Source organism: Saccoglossus kowalevskii, chromosome 15 (assembly GCF_978046115.1).
Source record: "Saccoglossus kowalevskii chromosome 15, keSacKowa6.1, whole genome shotgun sequence".
NCBI lineage: Eukaryota > Metazoa > Hemichordata > Enteropneusta > Harrimaniidae > Saccoglossus > Saccoglossus kowalevskii.
In genome coordinates, this window is record NC_140655.1 from 35,939,042 (window position 1) to 35,958,627 (window position 19,586).

Below are 19,586 nucleotides of genomic sequence, written 5' to 3' on the forward strand. Positions count from 1 at the left end.
GTCCTTCAGTGAGGTCCTTCTGTCTTTCGCGGTCCTTCGTTTTAGTGAGTACCTCTTTTGGTAGTAAGGTCATCGATTTGCTATATTTAGAACTGGCTTTTGATTAGAAAATCGTTTCATGACTGTTTTGTAATTCATATTAGGTCATGCCGTATTTTTGTCGCATGCGTAGAGAATATATAAAAAGAACTCGCTCTGTCATAATATTCGCAAAGCAGATTTCATGACATGTACACGCTCAAAGTTACTCGAATGAGCATTTTAAAATGTGTGGTAATCGGTGATGGCGCTGTGGGCAAAACGTGTATGCTGATGAGTTATGCCACAAACAGATTTCCCGCAGATCATGTGCCGACAGTTTTCGACAATTATGCAGGTACTTTGGAATGTATATTACTTTTAACAAGCTTAAATTATTAGAATGATATGCACTTTATATTTTAGTTGTGCATACACATAACCACGGTTGATACGGAAACGACTACATCGATACTGTTCAAACACAAGACTGCTCACATAATTTTGACGTAATACGCCAACTTATGTTTTTATTTTTAATTTGAGGCGTACAATCAAGTTTTTTATGTTTTCGTTGATATTTTGCAGTGAATTTGACAATAGGTGGAGACACGTATGATGTGCTAGGATTGTTTGACACGGCGGGACACGTAAGTGAATCTTCCCTTTCCCTTCCTGACTTTCTTCAAAATGTTGAGAATATAATTCTAAACGTTACATTTCAAGTTCATTACTGCCTGCAGTTTACACTTTCTGCGGTAATCACCGATTAACGTATCGGAAGCAATAACGGTTACACGGGCAACTAACTGTGACTTTGAATAGTAGTAGACATTTCCCGACCTATTTTGGCGGTGCGATTACATACCTACGAGTTAACTCAAGAGGCAAATAATTCGACGCGTTACCTTATGAATTGCCTCATGTAAAATTAACAATATATAGTAATGTAACACGTGTTCTCTTGTAGTCAATTATTCATTCATTCATTCATTCATCATTCATTCATCATTCATTCATTTCTGATTTTTATTCTTCGAGTATAGAAAAATATAACAATGACTAATTACAATGTCAAAGTCTCAAATTCCGATTGCAGTATCAAACATGTATCAATGTTCACTTATAAAATATTATGAGTGTATGTCACAATGCAAGTCAATGCATACATGTGACGATATAATACATACGAATTATAAAACTATTTGTTACATTATATTCAATAAAAAGCTTATTTGTAAAAATCACAATAATATAAAAAACGTTAAATACGAGTATGATGTAACGATATTATTAACAGCAGATTGTCTCTCTTGTTTTCTCAGCCAGTATCCAGTACATCTGGGAAGCGTAGTATCTCTCCATCTAATATTGCCACAGCACCATTTATGCACCATTGGAATTCGAAGACATCCAGTGACAGTAATCGTATTCTCTCTTAATTATGTGTTTTAGGCGAGTAGTGAAACATTTTGCTGCACAGACATCTGAATCATCGTTAATTTTCTTGCATCTTGTAATGTGAATTGCAGTTTTTACTGAGACACAAAGGTAACACAGAATACGGTGCGTTTGTGTTATTGCTTGACGTCTTGGCGGACCCAGAACATCGTAAGAGATTGGTACACTGTCTACATTGAGTAATGTACAAATAACAGATTTGAAAATGACAAAGAGTTGATTTAGTCGGCTACATTCAAGAAAAATATGGAGCAAATCATCCTTTTCTTCACAGAAACGACAAGTGCTGGTTTCTTGGATAGGGGCATTTTGCAAAAAGCTACCAGTGGGATAGGCGCCATGTAGTAACCGCCACTGTAAGTCGCCATCTTTAATTTGTTATTGGTTTCAAGTAACAGTCGCGAAAAAGAGGCTGATGTTCCTTTTCCAACGAGAGAATATCTGTCCATACGTTGCAAAAATATGTAGTGTGCTTTGAAAAATAAAGTTTAGGAATGAGAAATTTATAGATAACTCCTTTCTCTTTTTGCAACTTAAAAAGTGGACAATTTAAAAGTATGTCATTGTCTTCATCCTCGTACAATAATTCGAGTGAATAATTCGAGTTGGTGACTTGTGTAGTGTTGTCACTGCAATTTTCAATAATTTCTTTAAATTGACGTGGGATAGCTCTGTGCACCACATCAAGTACAACATTCAAAAGCCTTCTAGAACATATCGGCACTTTGTTATACAAGATGTCACGTCCCAGCCACGAAGTCTCAGTGACAAGATCTCCAATTGTCGTAATGCCCGCATCACGAAAATGTGTGAGGGTGAGTGGCACACCATGCAACGGGTGCAGAATCCGACTGTTGTACAAGAGCGGTTCTCGACAAACAGAGAAATAGGTGGTCGGTTGCCCTTTTCTAATATTTGAGATGGAGGACCAAACTTTCATAAGCTCACAACAGTACACTGTAATATTATGAAACGAAAGTGGTACATTTGTAACAAACAACAGCTTGTCATATTTCAAATTATTAAAACGTTTAAGAAAGTAACTGGTGAAATAAAAACTAGGATGCTTCAAATTAGAGTAAAAATACCGTTGAATGTATTGCAAACGAAACGAGGCAATTCTTGATGGTAAATGAACTAAGCCTTGATCACCCTGTGAAAGCGGTAGATAAATAGACTCTGCAGGGAGCCAATGGCGACCCTGCCAAAAGAAATCAACAAAGAGTTTCTGAATATGATTAATTAGAGTACTGGGAGGACATAAACAATCTAGCCTATGTAGCAATTTGGACACTATCAACTAATTAACAACCAATGTCCGTCCTCTGTAAGAAATAGAGGGCGCATACCTAGTCCACGATTCAAGCTTGGACTGTATTTTGTCACTGACATCAGTCCAATTTGTATCAAGCCACATAGGTGTATTCCCAACAAATGTGCCAAGAACTTTAAGACCCACGTTGTTCCAGTTGATATTCAAGGGCATATCAGTTCTTGTTTTTCATTGTCCCACCCATACTCCCTGGGACTTTGCGTAGTTGATCCGAGAATTGCTGGCTTGTTCATATATGGTCAACCATTCTTGCAATCTATAGAAATCGGTGTTATTTGTTAAAAAGAAACTGACGTCATCAGCATACGCAGTGAGATGGGTTTTTTCCCTCGTTGAATCACATACTTGAATACCCTGCATACCACTCTCAGTTTGTACTTTGTGTAGCAACGGCTCAATACAAGTAGAATACAGCTGACCAGAAAGTGAACAGCCTTGACGTATGCCGCGGGCGAATAGCAGAGGGGCAGTAAGATTGCTGTTCACTCGAACAAGAGATTGGGTTCCTGAGTACAAAAGTTTGATATATTTAGTGAAATTATCACCAAATCCAAATGCTTTGAAAGTGTTAATCAGATAATCGTGGTGTACACGGTCAAAAGCTTTTTCTTGATCTAAAGATACGATACCAAGAGCTGTGTATGCAAATGATAACGTGATGACGTCACGTACTAATTTAATGTTGTCAAATATCTGACGACCAGGTATACAGTAACTCTGATCAATGTGAATTATGTTACTGAGTACTGCCTTGAGTCTGAAGGAAAGAGCCTTGGTCAATATCTTATAATCAGAGCATAGTAGGCTGACTGGACGCAAATTCTTTAACAAATTATTATTTCCATTTTTAGATAGCAGAGTGATGACATCTCGTCTGCATGAAAGCGGGAGCTCTCCATCCTTGAACGAAGCTAGAAAGACTTCATGTAGGTCAGAACCCAAGGTTGGCCAAAAATGTTTGCAATATTCGCCAGGAAGGCCATCGATACCTGGAGATGTACCTGCAAAAAATGATTTTACAGACACAGTAAGCTCTTCAAAACTGAGACCCATGTCGCACTTCTCTTTTAAATCATCAAGTTGAGGAAGATTAGAAAGTAATTTGTGTTGACAATCCATAGACACAGGGTCCGGTGAAAACAAGCGAGAGTAAAAATCTTTAGTTAGTTTTTGCATCTCATGTGGTGCATCAACGATTGTACCATCATGCCTTTGTAGTTGCGACATGATTTTTTTACTGCCCCTCTGTTTTTTAAAGTTAAAAAGGAACGAAGTTGGAGCATCATTTTCATTAAGTACTTTGTGCCTGGAGCGTATCGCTGCCCCCTTGTTGCGGACTGTACTAAATTTTCAAGTAGAGTTTCTTTTCATTGAGCTGGTTGACGAGATCAGGATTGGATTACATTTGCTGTTCAATATTATTGATGTCATGTTGTAATACATTTTTCGTTTGTTTGTAATTATTACTTAACTTGAAAGTGTACTGTTTAGTTAGATCTTTAATCTTCAGTTGTCCAATATCCCACCACAGCTGGAGGTTATTGAAATGCGACTTCTTTTTACGCTATGTGAGCCAGTAATCATTAATTATTTCACAGAAAACTTGATCGTCAAGAAGACTAGAATTAAAACACCATACAGGGTTAGGATTTCTTATAGACTTTATTGAAAGACAAAGTGTAACAAGGCAATGACCGGAGAAATTATAATGTGGACAGATAGAACTACTTTCAATTCTAGACACAATAAATTTGGATACATAGAATGTGTCTATCCGGGATTTGCATTCATTTCTTCTCCAAGTAAACTGTTTGGCTAATGTGTTGCACTGACGCCATGCATCAACAAGTTTAAACCGACGTAAAATATTGGAGAGAAAGTTTGCAGATAAAAAGTTTGGTTCAGGGCTTTCAGCTCTATCATTCTCAGGGCATAGGGTACAATTGAAGTCGCCCCCAATGACAAGTAGGTCGTTATTTAAGCTGTTCAAAAAAGTTTTTAAAACTTTAAAGAATTCAAGAAGTTCAAACCCGTTTTTCGGAGCATACACATTAATTAAATGCACCGGAACGCTATCAACCACGGCATGTATGTGAAAAAGACGCCCAGGAACGACATTATTTAGATTTTATATTTTAACATTTTTATTTGGTTTAAAAAGTATGGCAACACCAGCAGAACGTGAACTTTCATGTGAAAAATACATACAACTTGCCACCTTATTTCATCAGAAGGTATGGAATGCGTTTCCTCTAGGAAACAAAAATCAGTGAAGTGGTTTTGTTTAATAACTTCAAACACTTGATATCTCTTGAAAGAATCACGACAACCATGTAAATTCCAAGTAATTCCTGAGAAGCTCGCCATTAGTAAGGATACAAGTAACAGAACAAGTGCATAGAGAAAAACATAGGCGTAACTATTTGATTTATTAATAACTTTATTCATTATTAATGGTTAGTAGTTTAATTCAACTTAGGTATTTTACTACCAGCAGTAGTGCAAATACCTGGTTTTGCGTCTAATAGTTTATCGCTGCGTTTGTTCGTAATTCTGGGCATTCCAGAAATGCCGATACTTGACGCGATTCTACAAGTCAAACGCCTTATGCGAATTTTTTCCTTTGGAGGGAAGTCGTTATTTTGCCGGAAATGATATAGAGAGCGTACAAGTACGCGCAGGTTCGGACAAAAACTATTGGCTAGAGCGATCAAATGTTCAGAATTATAAGAGTCATCCACGATTTTTTGTATTTTATCATGCGCCAGAAGAGACTTTGATGTTTCGCTTGAATCTTCGTCCTGTAGTAGGCTAGACATATCCGAAAAGTCCGATGCAACTGACTCCAGATCCTCCATATCATCAAATGGAAAAGTGGGATGTTGATGCTTCGAGTCAAACGGATCGATGAACGAAGCATCGACGGAAGAAGAGGATGCCCTGGGAGGCATAGTTGTTGAGGGAAGGGTTCGTACCATCTCCTCGTCGTTATTTGGTGAACGATCTGTTATTGTAGTTATTTCAGTGCTGACAATCTCATTAACATTACAAAGACATGTACGCGTGGCATCAAGTTGAATGGCATCTGTGCTGGGTTCAATCGAAGTTGAGTCGTCATCACACATGCCAGTCACGTCAGTTTCCATATTATTTTGATCAACATTATCAGTTATTAACATACTATCTGTTTCAACATCATTTTCAGTTGCGTTTTCATTATTTTCAGTAGTCTCAGTTATTGGGTCATTAACAGCAGTGATAGTCATAATGTCAGTTGTAGGAGTATGTGTAGATGTGTCAAGTGTGTTCTCTGCTTGAGCCGTTTCAACGTTTTCACGGCAATTACGCTGGATATGCCCTTTGTATGGCATTTATAGCACACGATTTCGTCTATCGACAGGTAAATTCGGACGGTGCGCTGATCGTGTGTGATATTAATAACCCCGTCAAGCGAATTCTCATCACATATCATGTACACCTGTCGACGGAACGATTTGACATGCCTTAATTCAGGATTTCTGCAGCCCAAAGGAACGTAACGAATACTCTAAACCACTCGACCATAATTAGATAGTTCCCTTTCCAATAAAGAGTTCGGAACGTAAGGTGGTACACCAGAAAGTATAACTTTCGTAGAAGGTTTAACTAAAGGTTCAACAAAAATAAATGACGACCCAATGGAAAGACCCTCAGCGCAAACCAGTTCGACTGAGGTAACAAAATCAACAAAAACAATAACACTACGATTGACACGAGAGGCAGCTACAATACTCTTTGCCCCAACAATAGAGGATATTGCCTGTACATATGCCTCAATTCCTACACCGTCAACAGATTCGCACTTAATCCCGTGCTTGCGAGTAAGACCCGAAAAAGGGTTACCACCTCGTGGGTTTGCCTTGGGAGCGGCCATCTTGGCAGGTTCACCGGCAGGACTCCCGACAACGAAAAATAAAATCAACCAAAAACACGGCAATTTTATGCCTAAACTGAATAGAAAAGTAATGACGGTATGCACAAAGTATTAATGAAACAACGTAGATAATCAAAAAAGTAAACTTAACTCTCAAAGAGGTGAATTTTCAGCTATATTGAGGAGCTCAGTGCAGCGATGTGTGAAGCTAATTAGCATTCATTCATTCATTTATTCTTATCTTAGACTACTTGTTTAGGAAGAGTATGATCGCCTCCGTATTTTGATGTATCCGATGACGAACGTATTCCCGGTGTGCTGAGTTCAGCTTCATTTGACAATGTTATTATATTATTTTGCAATTGTATTGTCGATATGACTGTTTATACTAATATTTTGATATATGATATAATAAAATTCTGTATTCCCATGTTTGTTTAGAAATGAAATTAAAATCCGAATAGCATGTGTTTTACACTTACGATTAGTGGGCGTAGTTCTCGTGTATTCGCACACTATGTTCCTGGCTCAGTGTCTTGTGCAAACGATAAACCATCATAACATTTGCTTGTGCTGTTATGTTTATAGATAATTATAAAGAGAAATATGTTCCAGAAATTAAATGTCACTGTCCGAAGACCCCATTTCTCCTCGTTGGTACGCAAATTGACAGAAGGGCTGAATACACGGATGGCAGTTATCAAGGCAAACCCATCATGTTTGTGCAAGGTGTCAAAGCCGCGAAATCGCTGGGAGCGGAGATGTATGTGGAGTGCTCAGCGCTTACACAACAAGGACTTAAAAATGTGTTTGATGAATCCATCCTGACAGTTTTAAATCCTCACAAAAAGAAGCGGTAAAAGCTAAAAATGCTTCGCTGGTTTAAGTGCGTTTCATCTAACACAACGTAACAGTTACGACGCAGTCGTACATCAAGTTATCAAAACTTTAATGACTATATGGACATAATTTTTGGCAGACAAAATAGAAAATACAATCATGATTTTAATAATCATATATAATAATCAATTCCAGTGTCATGGTTAAGTATCGCTAATTAGTACTATATATTATTTATTAAAAATAAACTTATATCAATATTATTTTGCAATTGTATTGTCGATAAGACTGTTTATACTAATATTTTGATATATGATACAATAAAATTCTGTATTCCCATGTTTGTTTATAATTGAAATTAAAATCCGAATAGCATGTGTTTTACACTTACGATTAGTGGGCGTAGTTCTCGTGTATTCGCACACTATGTTCCTGGCTCAGTATCTTCTGCAAACGATAGACCATCATAACATTTGCTTGTGCTGTTATGTTTATAGAAAATTATAAATCACTATTTCCAAACAATATCAACACCATGAGCGTTAATCCCCCTCCAAACACCAATTACCCATGCAGCTATGAGTGTGCTTTGACGCTGACGTTTTAACCTCCATTACATTGAAAACTAGTGTGTCTATACAATATCAGCAAATACGTTTTTGCCGAAAATCAGACTAATTATATCTAGGTCATGGCAGAGTGAGATTTGTGTAAACACAAATTATGTGGTTTAGGAATTTCTCATCATTGTAATGAAACCGAGAAGACAAACTACTGTAATTGCATTTACCGTTCCAATATTTTAGATTGACTTCTTGGAAAATCACATATCGAACCATCAACATTAATATCGCCGAAACATATCGAAAATAAATACATAAACCTCAACATTTTGACTTACGATATACTCCACATTCAGTCTACAACTGTGGGTACATTACCATAAAGTATGTTGACATTACATTAGCGCGACCTAAAACTTGATTCATTCGCATGCATGAGCTGGTATGACACAGTCTGGAACACAAAAAGTAACGATCATCGTCAGCTAAACAAATGGTTTGCTCTATAAATACGTAAGCACATTCGACTTTGACCTGGTCACATGATGGGTGTCTTTCGTGCATGACTCATGTTTGGGTGACATTCAGTGTCAAACTATTTCGTTTTTCTACTTGCGCAACCCCATGAGCTGCTTGTGAGTATACATACACGTCGTGGCCACAGTCTGTTGTCTCGTTAAACCGTTATTGTCGTCGAGTTATTACCTATTGAGTAACTTAGTGCGTTGACTCTAGGTCACCTTAGGTGAACCGGCGTTTTATACCAGTCTCAATACTTTTAATTTATTTCTCACATGCATCAAAATGTACTACTGTGAAATTTCACGAGTAAATCAAATACTGTGTTTTTGGGAATTAAATTTTAATGAAGCAATTTTAAAATTGTACTCTATTGTTTATGAGTGTTAATACTCGCATTTTACCTCCGCCATGATTAAACCTGAAGTATTACCTAAGTATTTTTGATGTCGCTTTTACTTTCGAGTCTCCAACCTATTTGTAATGTTCTCATTGCGCAATTTACTGTCAACAGCTTACGTATTTCTACAATTGTCTCCCGCCGTGGACTGCTAGTAAACGCGACGTAGCGAACGGAGCAGACCAATATTGTCTGATGTAACTTACCCTTCGCTACGCCAGTGCTGATGTTATTTCTTTCGACAGCATTTTATATCACTTCACCAACCTACTAAATTTAGAACAGGCCTCTGATTGGTCAACCGGTTGCTAAAACACTGATTGGCAGAATGACCTATTACTAATTCCGGGCGCATGCGCTGAAATCATGCAGTATATAACTCGGTGGACTTTGTACCAACAACGTTAAACCCGGAACTCCACACAGACTCGAGACCTGTTGCCGCTGATGAATTACATAGGATGCAGAAGTTTAAAGACAAAAAAACAGAAGTTCTAAAATGTGTAGTAGTCGGCGATGGAGCTGTCGGGAAAACATGTATGCTTATAAGCTACGCCATGAACAAGTTCCCAACTGACCACGTACCGACTGTGTTCGACAATTATGCAGGTATTGCCCGTTGGCATCTGTGTTTGCATCTGATCTACAATTTGTTAACACTAATGTGTTTACACGTATCTCTGGTTTTCCCTGGGTGGTTGTAGCCTGTCAGAAGTACTAGTGGACTACCTAGTTTGCTATCAACTTGTGGTCTCAAATGTGTTACTATGTGCTTGACTGGTCACGAGTATGTGTTATGAAACGCCAGTCTTCGAGCTATGTATATTTAAATTTGACAATACTGATGCCAAGGATTACACAAGTCGTTTCAAACAGGTGACATGTTGATAACGTGCCAATCATCGTAAATATCGCGCGTATATTATTGCCCAACACAGTACAGAGTCCAATTATTATTTAGTTAACCATGTCAGAAACGATTTGACAAGTTGTTTTCTTTGACACTCATGCTGGCAGTCATTTGTCATTATTTTATTTCACCATAACTCCAAAAACAAAAAGTACACATACAGATACGGTTGTGAAGAATCATCATTATTTATTTATTTATTTATTTTTTTGATAGTTTGTCTGTATATTTGTATAATTAATTATTTATTTATTCATTAATTCAGCTTAGTCCTAATTCGCAGTCTTTATACATATGCAAACAGCCTTATGTCACTTTTTAATACACAGATCTTTCAAATAATTTAAACAAATTAAAATAAAAAGTACTCAACCAGTCACGATATACTATTTCTTCGTCCTATGTCATCGACAGTAAACAGTTTTTGGTGTGACATCATATCTCCATCATAAAATAGCCATAGTCACTTAACACAACAATCATTTTCTCGAAAATGGGTGTGTACAACTTGTACCGTGTTCACACGTGTGCCAAAAAGCCGGTTTGGAGGCCAGCTTTTTAGTGAAGCTGGTATTGAAACACGTGTGAACAAGATAAGCCCGCGCCAAGCCGATTTAGTTTAAACCACCCTTAAACAATGGCAAATCTCGACCGGCACCCCGTTCTTACCGAAACGACAGGTCAAGTCAGGTCACTCCAGCCTGTTGGCCGTTGGGGCACTTTGACGAGTCCACAATTCTCTCCAGCCTTCGCGGTCCCTCGTTAGTCCGACATAGGACGCTGCGCTTCGTTTCGTACAAGCCACGATATCTCTCATCCACGTTTTTCTTAGCCGGCACCTGCTTCCTTCAACTGCTCCGTAAATTATGTCATAAGCAAGAGCCCCAGACCGTCGTGTAATATGACCGAACCTTTGCAGTTTTCTTCATTTCGCTGTCTCCAAAAGGGGTTTGTAGATGCCAATTTGCATGATGATTTGTTTTCCCATTCCTTGCAACTATTTTAAAGAAACATGGCGGCCGATAACTTACCGGTTGAGTTTAGTCTTCATACGCGTATTAACACAGGACCAATCATGATTAAAACTTCTGATAACGGTTGTGGCACGCGTGTGAACACTGCATTATTCTTTCACCAATGGATACATTCTGACCATTTACACGGACGTCTACCTCAAAATTTGAATGCGCGCGGTGAGACAAATTTGGCACTTTGTGCTACAATCTCAAAACTGAAACTGAAACTAGGGTACACCGGCAATACAAATAATTATGTTTGAATGTTTGTTTACAGTAAATACAACCATAGATGAAAACACGCATGTACTTCAGCTATTTGATACAGCAGGTCAAGTAAGTGGCATTCGGTATATATTTAAATAATAACGCATGTTTGTGAGGGTAATATCACGATTTTCTGGTCATAATCATAATATAGATTGATGCCAGAGCCGAATATTGCCCGAATGACCATGTGTTATTTATTTTATCACATCGATAAGACACTTCGCAATGGGCGTCTTTCGCAGTCAGTGATATTAGGAAGATTTTTTAAACTGGCTTGGCAGTTCCCACCACCAATTAGACAATGTCACAGCATTTTGGTTATTTTTTCAATACATCCAAAATCACTATCGATAATTTTGTTGACATTTGTACGGTGATTACATTTAAATTTTTGATAATTTTAATGGGTATACATATTTTAATGCATACATATACACTCACAAATATAGTATATAGCCTTGACAAAAAAGCATCTTTTTCGATCTGTGTAACTTCATGTGGAATCTTGCTAATAAAGTTTTGGTTTCAATTTACGTAGCTATCGCCGAGAAAATTTGAAAAATCTTTCTTTCTAACAAGCCGGAAATCAAATTAGTACAACAATGCGTTTGACTTTTGTCGCCACTTATTTTTCCTCTTTTCCAACACCACATACAACTAGAATATTTAAACAGTTGTTCACGTGAATTAAATTGCGTTTTTGAAGTCTCTCGAGTTTGACTGCAGTCGCACCAGAGATACCCAGGACATGAAACGTACGTCGTGAAATTCACGTGCATTAAATTGTGTTTTTTGTGGAGTCCCACAAATTTGTTTTTGACCTTTTTCAACCATTCCCCACTAGAGTGAATTACAGCACTAATATTTGTTCCCCGGGAATCTTCGCCGGTATTTTCGGTCGAAAACAAAAGGGCGATAAGAAGTGATTTCCAAGGAGGTCGTTTGGTTTGGATCGAACGATTTCTTTTGTTTCAAGGTGGTTGTGTGCCTAGAAACGTAGTAGTACGTTTTCAGCAGAAACAAAACTGTAGAAATTTGTTGCATTCTCCGAGGCGAACTGATGGGGCAGGTATTAGCAGAATTCACGCAAAATACTAATTAATCTATTTGTTTATTTGCAAATATCTTTTTATTTTATTTTATTTCTGTGTTCTCTTTCTTTATTCTTTTTCTCTACCTGTTTAGGAAGAGTATGACCGCCTCCGTATTTTGATGTATCCGTTAACGGACGTATTCATGGTGTGCTTCTCAGTTATGAGTTCAATCTCTTTTGAGAATATAGAAGAAACTTGGGTGCCGGAAATTAAGCACCACTGCCCAAACACGCCGTTCGTCCTCATAGGTACACAGACCGACAGAAGAGTTGACTATGTGACGGGTGTCTATCAGGACAAACCCATCACGTTTGAGCAAGGTGTCAAAGCAGCACAGTCAGTAGGTGCCGAGACGTATGTTGAGTGTTCGGCTCTCACACAAGAGGGACTTAAACATGTATTCGATGAAACTGTCCTGACGGTGTTGAATTCGAGAAAGAAAAAACGATATCATAGAAGATTGAAAATTGGTTGCATCGACTTGAACTGTTTCAAATAAATAAGTTTCATACATTTTGAATATAAATCACTTTTTAAACCACACACTTTAAATGAGATAATGAGGTGATCAGAATGTCCTATTATAAATGTGTAGAACGCTAGACATTTGATTTAATAGAAATTGTATTTGGTTCATTACCAGGAAAGATTTAAATTTAAATAAAAACAACTTTGTTTGCCTTCTTTTTATAACCAACTTGACAATAGTTTAAGAATTTAACATATGTATACATTAACAATTTCTTCATTTCGTTTGGGCTGTTATGTTAAATTTGTCCAATGACAAAAGCCAGCAAAAGTAAATACTGTTATACTCTAATATCGATTGGAGATTTTCGAAATTGATACTGCCTTACCTTGATCCTTTTGTCAGAGGTACGTGATGTATGATTTATTGGCAACCTTCAAGTGCCAAACCTGAAGCATTCTACATAGAGTGATCGTAATGTATTATGGAAAGCACGTATTCGGGTATCGTACTACACTGTTAGCTTTATCATTGTTTTACTTTTAACAAATTAATTATTTGCATGCAATAGTGGCATATCAACCTAACTTTGTGAATAAATTTGCAAGTATTTGCAAAACAACTGTGTCTACTGCGAATACGTATCTTGGTCTATGCCATCCAGATTGTTGGGACATTACATATTAAATGTTTTTTTTTTATAATGTGCGTCACCTGGCTTATTACCTTTGTGTGTATTTTAATTAAGGTAGAGATGCAGCTTACCTGACAGGTATTTTAATTAGTTAATTAGGAAACCAAGATGACCTCCTTTGTCCACAAAACTGTATATTTTCGGAAAGCTTATTGTATGAATTTTAAAATTTTGTTAGGATTTTTTAATGGACACTGTAGTTTGAAATATGCACAAAAATGTGCTTTTTTGGTCAAAAGTGATTTAAAAAAAATTAGCTTCTAAACCATGCTTCTGTTTCCTGTCATCTCTGTTTACTATGAAGAAAGTGCCTTCTTGAAAACTGTCTACCATGAATTAACACCCAGGCTATTTGTCTGTACGATTGTTGTAACACTGTTCAACTCAAAACAATGCCCGACGGCGTTTTAAAGATAAACACATTGATTGCATTTGTGAAAATTTCAAAACGAAAGGTCAAAGCGTCTAGAAGCCATTTTTTTTAAAGTTCTGGGATGTGCACTAAAAAGAAGCTGAGATAATTGCTAATTTGCATAACAATTCACTCAGTAAGAAGTTTGATAATGCTCATAATTAACAGTTTCAAATTTAAATGCGTTATCGTTTTGTTATATGGAGACCCCGTCATTTCGTTTTTTCACCATGTTTCTTTTTTATTATTTATGTACAACCTTGCTAAATCATGCTAAACAGTCAAAAGAGAATGTCTGCACCTGTTATCTTTATTTTAAAACCGTTTTTTGAGTAATTTCCACTATTCACAATTCTACACAATTTTAACAGTCTATACCAAGACTGTTTGGATAAAAAAATACAAAAAAAAAATTCACTCCCAAGTGCCCACGAGCCTTAAATGAAATCGTTTATGCTAATTGAACTGAAAATAAGAAAATTATTCGTATTGAAGTACAATCCTCTTAGGCTGTCGATTGAGAAAATGATGCATTCTCGTTGGTCGATGGATAACTCTGTTATAACTGTTATAGCGACAATGGCTGTGATTTTGAACATTTTTTAAATATAACATAAAGATGACCAAATCTTACTGAAATATTGTTGCATGGACAGAGTGACATAAAAGTGACATAAGTCACATAAAATGCGATTTGAAAACTAAGGGACGAGTTGTCACTATTTCGTTGAAATCGGTCTCGTGATGATTTTTTTCTTATAAGGAGATATTATCAAGCAGTATGCTGAGATACTGACAATATCTCTTAAATGGTGTACATCACAGACAGGCACATACACCCACATCTTTCCAAAACATGCAATTTTATTAAATTTACTTGATTTTAATATCCACTATATTTTCTCTATTAGAAACACTTGTGTTTATGAATGCAATGATAAAAAGACATCATTTGAATATTACTGTCCATTTTTGGTAGATGAAATATACATATAATATTTTGTGTTGTAGATGCAAATTATATAAAAATCCATTCATTGTTGAAAATAAAGTATTTAACATTAATTATTGTGGTACTATGTACACACACCCTATTATAGTAAAATATTTTACTATAATAGGGTGTGTCTACATCACACGTTACAATTTGCAGATAACATTAGCGTGTAACAAAGATTGTGATAAAGGCCAGAGTGGTATAAACAAATATAAGTGATTACTTGAAATCGATACCAGGAAGGAGGGGGTAAAGAAAAGTTATATAACATTTTATTATTTAATAATTTATTAAAATACATAAGTTTGTCCAACTCTCTGTGCTTATCTCTATGGGCCCTACAGTTAGACGACTTACAGCCAAAAACAATAAATAAATAACTCCCGTGGGATCAGAGCATGTATTATAAAGATATAGGTTTTGCCTAATAAGTGAATGTAATTGCAAGTAGGTCAATCCATCGATAAAATTGATCAAGATGTCTGAGAATCTATGACATACTGTATATGGAAACACATGATTTTGATATGGGCATTTTTAAAACATGCAAAGACACTATACTTGTAAATAAAGGGCACTAATGAGGCACTCTATGAATGAGGTGTTTCTAGAGGTCGGGGTTTGTCTCGTCTGCAGTTGAATAATTTTTGCTTTGATTTTCTTATGGTTAGATATTTATTTAAAAGATGAGCGAAATCCCAAACTTGAGGTGGATCTTTTTTTCTGGCCATGACGTATATATTGTACATGTTAAGATGGTGGTGTGGGGGCGGGGATGTGGCAGTTATGTGAAGTGTGAGGGGTTAGGGTTTTATTTAAAAGATGAGAGATTATAAATTCGAGGTGACGTATAAATTGTAATAGTGGCGTGGGATGTGGCGGTAACGTGAAATGTGAAGAGGGGAGGATAGGTTAAGGTTGGGGTGAGGGCAAGGGGTAGGGTCAAAAATGTTTTCATGGTAGAGCGTGCGCGAGTTATTAAGCAGATTGTTATTGGGCAAGTGTTTGGGGAATGTTGGTGGGGTGTGATAGAAGGGGAGAAGGTAGATGAGTGAATGGGTAGACTGTTTATGGGGGATAGTGATAGATTGGATGGTGGATTTTGTGGTGGGTTGAGAGAAGGAGAGGTCGGGTTGGAATGGGGTTGAACATGGTTTGGGAAAACGGGAATGAAGGATGTGGCAACAGAAGGTTGCAGGGAATAAAAAGTGTGAAAAACAGCTAAAAAGAGACAAGAAAAAGATAAAAAACCAAGTTAGGTGCAAGGGTGAGAGAATGAGTGAGCGTAAAGTGTGTATAGGGGAAGTATTGATGGAGGATTAATAACAATTTAGGTGCTAACCGAGGTTGAACAGAATCAAAAGGACCTAAGAGGGTAAAAGATCTGAAATTAAAAGGGAATACCTTCCTACGAGTTGAACACATAAGTGAAGAGAAAGACTACGTAGGGGGTATATAGATTTGGAGCAGATGAGTGTCGGTCAAAAGAGGAAGGGGTAGTGGAGGCACACGTCAGGTTTCCCGGACCGGTTTCGCTCTCCACGAGCTCATCAGCGGGAAGGAACAAACAACAGAACTGAGCATGAAGCTCCCCAGGTTGTGGCAGTGGGCTTGAAGTTTGTAGAGGGAAGGGAATAGGAAGAGTATGTGCAAAATAACAAAATTGTACTTACCTGTAAAACAGGATACAGATGGTGATATGCAATGGAATGGTGACGACAAAAAGGAGTGTTAGGTGAAGAGCTGGAAAAACTAGAATGAAAAATACAGAACTAAAGAAGAGGAAAAGCGAGTTAGTATGGGTTGGGGTTGGGGTTGGGGTATTTATTTAAAAGATGAGAGAAATCCCAAACTTGAGGTGGATCTTCTTTTTTTCGGGCCGTGACGAATATATTGTTCATGTTAAAATGATGGTGTGAAGGCGGGGATGTGGCAGTTATGTAAAGTGTGGAGAGGTGAAGTCAGATTAGGGTTAGGGGAGGGTTAGGGTTAGGGCTGGAGTGCGAAGGTAGTGGAGATTAAAGGTCATTAGAGAGTTGAAATTCAATGACTATGGTTTTAGAGGTATTTATTCTCATGGTGAGTAGGTTGGGTAGAGGAATTTGTGTCAGGAGTGTGGATGCTGTGGATGGTGGTGGAGAAGAAATGGTTTGGGTAGGGTAGGGGAGAGATATTAGGAAGGAATAGAGAGAACTCGATCTATAAACGTTGAGGGCTGTGGAGAGGGCGTAGCTGTTAATGTGTTGAATGGGTGGATGGGAATTATTAAGAAGTTGAGTGAAGTTGGTGAAGGCTGGATGGATGCGTAGGGGAAGTGCATTTCTAAGATACTGTAAGGTTTGGGTGCGTATTGATCCAGTCAGATGGAATGTAGGGTCACAGTATTTGGGAATGGGAGAATTGAAGTGCGGGGAGGAGAAAATAAGCAGGGTTTCTATAGCAGTTGCTAAAAGGATAGACTGGAAATATGTGGGAAATACAGGGTCAAAATTAGATTGGCAGTAATCAATTTTGGTATGCGGAAAGGGAGTGGTGAGTTGGAAGAAGGGATAGGGTTAGGAATATGGGGTGCACAAAATTGGGACGGGATGGGAAAAAAAAACAAAAAAATAATTGCAGAACAAGACGAGTGGATAGATAGGGAGATGAATGAGTGTGAAATGTGGGGGGATATAGAGAGATAAGGGAGCAAAAATTGAGATGGTCTTAGGTGCCTAACCAAAATGAAAAGCCGCCAAAAGGACCTAAGAAGTACATACAACAAAAAGTAAAAGGAATACCTTCCTACGAGTTTATCACATGCAAGTGAAGAGGAAGACTACATAGGAGGTATACGAATTTAGAGCAGACGAGTGTCAGCCAAAATAGGGAAGATGTGAAGGATGCACTCGTCAGGTTTCCCGGACCGGTTTCGCTCTCCACGAGCTCATCAGCGGGAAGGTACAAACAACAGAACTGAGCATGAAGCTCCCCAGGTTGTGGCAGTGGTCATGAAGGTTGTAGAGGGAAGGGAATAGGGAGAGTGTGTGCAAAATAACAAAATTGTACTTACCTGTAAAACAGGATACAGATGGTGATATGCAATGGAATGGTGACGACAAAAAGGAGTGTTAGGTGAAGAGCTGGAAAAACTGGAATGAAAAATATAGAACTAAAGAAGAGGAAAAGCGAGTTAGTATGGGTTGGGGTTGGGGTTGGGGTATTTATTTAAAAGATGAGAGAAATCCCAAACTTGAGGTGGATCTTCTTTTTTTCGGGCCGTGACGTATATATTGTTCATGTTAAAATGATGGTGTGAGGGCGGGGATGTGGCAGTTATGTAAAGTGTGGAGAGGGGAAGTCAGATTAGGGTTAGGGGAGGGTTAGGGTTAGGGCTGGAGTGCGAGGGTAGTGGAGATTAAAGGTCATTAGAGTTGAAATTCAATGACTATGGTTTTAGAGGTATTTATTCTCATGGTGAGTAGCTTGGGTAGAGGAATTTGTGTCAGGAGTGTGGATGCTGTGGATGGTGGTGGAGAAGAAATAGTTTGGGTAGGGTAGGGGAGAGATATTAGGAAGGAATAGAGAGAACTCGATCTATAAATGTTGAGGGCTGTGGAGAGGGCGTAGCTGTTAATGTGTTGAAGGGGTGGATGGGAATTATTAAGAAGTTGAGTGAAGTTGGTGAAGGCTGGATGGATGCGTAGGGGAAGTGCATTTCTAAGATACTGTAAGGTTTGGGTGCGTATTGATCCAGTCAGATGGAATGTAGGGTCACAGTATTTGGGAGTGGGAGAATTGAAGTGCGGGGAGGAGAAAATAAGCAGGGTTAGGGTTAGGGTTGGGGTTAGGGTTGGGGTTGGGGTTGGGGTTGGGGTTGGGGTTAGGGTTAGGGTTAGGGTTAGGGTTAGGGTTAGGGTTAGGGTTGGGGTTAGGGTTGGGGTTAGGGTTGGGGTTAGGGTTAGGGTTAGGGTTAGGGTTAGGGTTAGGGTTAGGGTTAGGGTTGGGGTTAGGGTTAGGGTTGGGGTTAGGGTTAGGGTTAGGGTTAGGGTTAGGGTTAGGGTTAGGGTTAGGGTTAGGGTTAGGGTTAGGGTTAGGGTTAGGGTTAGGGTTAGGGTTAGGGTTAGGGGTTAGGGTTAGGGTTAGGGTTAGGGTTAGGGTTAGGGTTAGGGTTAGGGTTAGGGTTAGGGTTAGGGTTAGGGTTAGGGTTAGGGTTAGGGTTAGGGTAGGGTTAGGGTTAGGGTTAGGGTTAGGGTTAGGGTTAGGGTTAGGGTTAGGGTTAGGGTTAGGGTTAGGGTTAGGGTTAGGGTTAGGGTTAGGGTTAGGGTTAGGGTTAGGGTTAGGGTTAGGGTTAGGGTTAGGGTTAGGGTTAGGGTTAGGGTTAGGGTTAGGGTTAGGGTTAGGGTTAGGGTTAGGGTTAGGGTTAGGGTTAGGGTTAGGGTTAGGGTTAGGGTTAGGGTTAGGGTTAGGGTTAGGGTTAGGGTTAGGGTTAGGTTAGGGTTAGGGTTAGGGTTAGGGTTAGGGTTAGGGTTAGGGTTAGGGTTAGGGTTAGGGTTAGGGTTAGGGTTAGGGTTAGGGTTAGGGTTAGGGTTAGGGTTAGGGTTAGGGTTAGGGTTAGGGTTAGGGTAGGGTTAGGGTTAGGGTTAGGGTTAGGGTTAGGGTTAGGGTTAGGGTTTAGGGTTAGGGTTAGGGTTAGGG

General features: G+C 38.5%; 2 protein-coding genes across 2 annotated transcripts; both read left to right on the top strand.

Moving 5' to 3' along the window:
- Positions 1 to 252: 252 nt before the first annotated feature.
- Positions 253 to 7,585, top strand: LOC100378148 (cdc42 homolog). The gene is made up of 4 exons (XM_085508594.1): positions 253 to 376; positions 607 to 668; positions 6,985 to 7,045; positions 7,284 to 7,585. The coding sequence occupies exons 1-4, from the start codon at positions 253 to 255 to the stop codon at positions 7,583 to 7,585; spliced, it is 549 nt and encodes a 182-aa protein (XP_085364720.1).
- Positions 7,586 to 9,446: 1,861 nt separating this feature from the next.
- On the top strand, positions 9,447 to 13,444 carry LOC102800919 (cdc42 homolog). Its single transcript, XM_006825624.3, has 3 exons — positions 9,447 to 9,656; positions 11,251 to 11,309; positions 12,429 to 13,444. The coding sequence occupies exons 1-3, from the start codon at positions 9,509 to 9,511 to the stop codon at positions 12,834 to 12,836; spliced, it is 615 nt and encodes a 204-aa protein (XP_006825687.2). The 5' UTR covers positions 9,447 to 9,508; the 3' UTR covers positions 12,837 to 13,444.
- Positions 13,445 to 19,586: the final 6,142 nt, after the last annotated feature.